This window comes from Palaemon carinicauda, chromosome 10, assembly GCF_036898095.1.
Source record: "Palaemon carinicauda isolate YSFRI2023 chromosome 10, ASM3689809v2, whole genome shotgun sequence".
In the NCBI taxonomy this organism is placed as follows: Eukaryota; Metazoa; Arthropoda; class Malacostraca; order Decapoda; family Palaemonidae; genus Palaemon; species Palaemon carinicauda.
In genome coordinates, this window is record NC_090734.1 from 33323442 (window position 1) to 33328672 (window position 5231).

The 5231-nt window shown below is 35.0% G+C and overlaps 1 protein-coding gene across 1 annotated transcript; it reads right to left on the reverse strand.

Annotated features, from left to right (window-relative positions):
- Positions 1 to 3496: 3496 nt before the first annotated feature.
- On the reverse strand, positions 3497 to 3865 carry LOC137647925 (protein FAM200C-like). Its single transcript, XM_068380873.1, has one exon. It carries the CDS (start codon positions 3863 to 3865, stop codon positions 3497 to 3499), a length of 369 nt encoding a protein of 122 aa, XP_068236974.1.
- Between the last annotated feature and the right edge of the window lie 1366 nt (positions 3866 to 5231).

A 5231-nucleotide genomic window follows, 5' to 3' on the forward strand; every position in this document is an offset into this window, starting at 1 on the left:
ATGTATGTTCGTACGTTTACCTTCCCTATTAAATATAAAGAAAGCTCTCTCAATAAATCAGTCCTCTGAAGAAGTATCACGAAACTAGTCAGACTTAACCGCATATTTCGTATTTTCATTTTCCCTGTGGTTCTTCTGCATATGAGCATCACGTTTTCCTGTGATTTTTACGCATATACACACACACACACACACACATATATATATATATATATATATATGTATATATATATATATATATATATATATTGAAAACTTTAAGAACCGTGGTTCCTTAACTGATGAAATTCAACAATAAAGTAACAATACTAGCTCCAATCGCAGAGAGAGAGAGAGAGAGAGAGAGAGAGAGAGAGATTAGTTTTATTTTGGTATGATTACAATCACAGAAAAGGAGGACATAATTTAAGACACAGACAAAAGCTCTTTGATTTTACCCTGATAAGGGAAATGCAAAAGTCAGCGATTTCAGAGATGAAAATAATAGCAAATTAAGTCTAACATTTTGTAGTCCAACCTTGAAAATGATAGTAATCTTTTCCGAAAATGGAGCGAGTTTTCCTCTGAATCAGGTTTAGTCTTGTAATCGAGATAAGGCGTCGTCTTTCCTTTGATAGTGTTATTTAATCCACCGACTCCCTATCTCCTTCGGTTTGGTTTTTATAAAGAGTAAAACTTTATAGATAAAAGGAATAAATAATAATTTATATAAACTGCTTAGTAGGGAGAGATATTGAAGAGCGAGATATGTTGTTGGTCGGAAAATAAATGATTATTGACAGAAAAAATATAGAGAAATGGGGTATACATATGTAATTTAATATATTTTTGCTATGTAAGTACAATAATCAGCTTACATTCCTATCTTTAACATCAAATTATCTCTTCCATTAATAGGATAATAGGCTAAGAACAATTGATAGGTATTGGTTTTTAATGAAAGATAAAAATAGTTTCATAAACATGGTTTTATGAACACAATTCATAATTTTTTTTTTTGATAAAAATCAATTAAAATGAATCTCATGTTGTTCTTAACTAGAAAGAAGAATATTATTCTTTATATTCATTCCGAAAGTTTTGTATGGGAGTCAATATGATAACATTTACTATGAAATACTATTTTATTTTTTTCTATGGGAAATTATTTTTTTTTTTTTTTGGATATAAAAGCAAACATATTCAAAATCGTGATAATGAATCTATAAATGACTATATACAAGAATGTGTAAAGACTCTAAAAAGAGAATGAATAGGTTGTCTAGTTTATACTAAGGGTATTCAAGTGAAATAATCACATTGCAATTTCATGTGATTGGAAAAATATATTGAGACACAAGGTATTTTCGAATTAAAAATTCTGTTCTAAGGTTTTTTCTTCTTTTTTTCCTAGCAACACGGCTTTTAATGAATAATAGTATATAAAGATTAAGATTCATCCACTGATTCATAATCATGATTCATTCTCAACAATATTCACTATATTAGGTCTGCATTAAGACACAGCTTTATCAATTATTAATACAAACACAAATGAAATTACTATTCCTTGTGTATGTTTAAGTGGAAATAATCAAATTTCTCTAATTCTTTCGTCAAACTATTTAGCATTCTGATAAACAGGTTCATTCGCCTGCTAGAATTATGTAGCCATTTACTTTCGCTAAGATTAGTGCAAATGGATACAAATATTTTCTTTTCTATTGATTTCTTGCTCAAAAGAATTTGAAATCAATGACATTTTGGTTTTGCGAAATTTAAGGAGATAAGAAATGATGAGGACCTCATTTCACCATGGCCATCAATCGACTAGGATCAAGGAAGCAAATAACAAGCCAATCGCAGAATCAAACTTCCACTCTCTGCACTCATCTGGTTGTTTGATTAACAAGAAGGTGAATTCAATAATATCTCTCCATAGTTTAATAACTTTGTTTGTTAACGCATGATTGCAAGAGATGGAAAATGCCAGCGCAGTAAAAAAGCAATTGTATGCAGGTAGCACATGGCCTGTTCAAAATACCAGCTACCCTGTAAATTTGGGTTAAATTCACATAACACTGACTAGTACCGGCACTGAGAACCAATATCCAAGGAATACCAAGTCTGTTCATTAAGATTAAAAAATTAAAAAAAATTAAAACTTTCTGTGCAGGGCGTAAGGTGGGAGATAATGGCCCACGCAAGGCAAATACTGGGCGAATGAGTCACGAAGGGAATAATCATTATAAAGCATCACAGTGACAAAATTCAGGGACAATGCCACAAAAATATTAAGTGTTTTGCCATTTTTCCCCTAAATGAAGAAAAGGAGAAGATTGCCGGGACATATTCATAGGTCTCGGTAACCGTGGAGTCCAGAAGTATGTTTCTACAAAGTTTTGTCATGTTTAAGGGTTAAATAAAAAAAATCTGGTACCCATATACATCCGAAAAGTGTGAGGAAAGTTTTTGACGACACTTTTTCAAAATGGAGGCTAATGGTAATGGTGAAACTTAGAAAATTTATGATTTATTGCTTTTTTGATATGAAACATTCACATAATGGGTTTTATGAGTTAACGAATCCGTTTATTGAAAATAAAAAAAAAAATACTTTATGATATTCCTTGATACATAAAAATCTAATATGGCCACCATAAAATCGATTTTGGTAACTTTTTAGCTCTGATTACTCTAGACCAGCAGTTGCCAGACTTTATTCCGTCATTTCCCCGTGCACCCAATTTAACCATTCAGATTTCTCCCTTCATGTGCATGAGAGAAAGAACAGTTTAAACACACTGAGACTATTTACAAATTTATTTCTCAAATATAGTAACACAGCTAACATTAAATTATATTGAATAAGAACACTAACACTAACAAAGCATTTTATTTTGACTTCTGTCATTGTTTGCTTTTCACGAGTCCTTTAATATCTGTGGGAGTTATGGAGAGTGCACATCAATGATCCGCCTCCACCTGCAAAACTCTTTCAATTCTATATGCTGGAAGGCATCCTTCACTGCAGAGTTGTTTTTCAAGTCCAGAAACTCTTTCTGCCACGCATCTAGTACATCACCTAGGTTTCTATTAAATAGGTCTCTCATAAGCTTCTTCTCGTTGCTCTCGTTTCTGATCCCTGGGAAGTAATACTTGAATTCTTCCTCCAAGCCATCGAGGTGTTGTTTAATATCCTTGGTTATTGTCATTAGGCAGACCACCCTCCATAACTTCCACACATTTGGTCAGAGTGAGGAATGAGGAAAAACTTCCACTCGCCGCTATTTTCTTCCACAGTTCCAGTTTAGCAAAGTAAGCTCTGATATTGTCCGACAGAGAAAGACTGGTTGGTCCCTTTGCCCTACAGTTTCCTGTTGAGTTTGTTCAATACGCTGAAGATATCGGACAAGTAGAACAGCCGCACATGGAAAAACTCATCCTAAAACACCTCCAGAAACACATTTTCTTGGGGCTGAAGGAAGCCTTCCACCTCATCAAACAATTCCTGGACTCACTGCAACATGTATGACTTCGAGACCCAAATCACCTGAGTATGAAACAGCAACGATTTGTGGTTGGCTTCCAAGCCTTCACAGAGCCAATGGAACATCCGAGTGTTGAGAGTGGAACCCTTGATAAATTTGACGACCTTGATGATAGTCTCGAGATGCTGCTTAAAGTTTTTGGAGAGAGTTCTTGAAACAAGCGCCTCTTTGTGGATCAGACAGCATGTCAATTCCACTGTCAGATTCTTTTGCTTGACGAGCGTGACGAACCCCAATCGAGAGCCAAACATGACTGGGGCACCATCCATGCACACCCCAACCAGAGACTCCCAGCTGATGTTGCTGTCTTTGAAAAAGTCATTGATAAGGTCCATCTCATCCTGAGATATGGTCGTGGTCTGGAGAAGTTTGCAGAAGAGGAATTCTTTTGCAATTCCCTGTTCAGTGGTATAACGAACAAAGACCAACAGCTGGGATAGATTCGCAACATCAGTCAATTTGTCGAGTGGAATTAAAAAAAAAAAATACTATGACCCTTGAGCTTTCTGAACAACTTGATCTGTGACCGAATGATGTTGTTTGAAAGGGAAATCTGGGTCTTCTTGTTGTGGGCATCCCCACCAAGGACCAATTTCATGCACTACAGCATACAGGCCTTCACCAATGTTTCACCAATTGTGTGTGGTTTCTCCTCCCTCGCAATCTTGTACAGGACTTCGTATGACTTTTTCACAATGATGTCAGTTTGCTGACGAAATGCTCCAGTTGAGTCAAGTCTCGTCTTCTTCAGATAATTTTGTTTCAGCCTGAAGTATTCATGATCCTTGTTCTCTAGTTCGGGATGTCATCCTTAAAGGTGTTGCTTCAGCTGGAATGGCTTCATGCTACCATTCCCCAAGGTGTTTGTGCAGATGACACATCAAGGCAGATGTTCCCCGATATTCACAATGAATGTAAAACTGAAGTCTAGATACGATATTGAATATGTTTTTTTTTTTTTTTTTTACATAATCACTTGAGGACAAGAATTGAACAAAGCAAACTTAAAAAAGAAGGAAGAAAATAAGACATAAGAATGAAAGTGAGTAAAGTTAAGGAAATGGGTATTCTTGAGAAGAGAAGAACAGAAGGGTATTACTGGAAATTATTTTTAAAATATTTTCTGATAATTTCCAAAATATTATTTCAAGACTAGATTTCCCCCCTGAAACACCCAAATTTCACCCTTGGGCGAAGGATCCCCCGGTTGAGAACCATTGCTATAGATTCTGTATATGAGTCTATGGTGTCAATGTTTGTGGATATTTGGATTAAAATTTCATCATTATTAGCATAAGTGGTAAAAATAATAGATTTAAGAGTAAAATATTGCAACATTACACTTTTAAAACTTTGAGGGCACAGTTGAAATAGCAGATAAATGTTGATTTCAAACATGTTTAGGTGAGCCCCTTAAATGAGTAAGCTTTAATACCAGGCCTCATAGCCTGAGCCTACATCAAAATCCGTTTGTCATAATGTGATGATAAAACTACTCATTCCTATGAAAGAAAAAAACAAACCTTTCTTTTTCTTGGTAGAGGAGTTACTTACATAAATAGAAATCTTTAGTTTGAAATCTGATGGCCCTGACCTCTTCAAAGACATTATTCCTGTCATAGGCACATTCCAACAGCAAATGTTGATGATCTATACAGTATATAAACGGTTCCAGGGTTCAGGTATTCAGAATTTTCAGGT

Coding starts and splice junctions, on each gene's coding strand:
- LOC137647925 (XM_068380873.1), bottom strand. CDS start 3,865: ATGGACCTTATCAATGACTTTTTCAAAGACAGCAACATCAGCTGGGAG.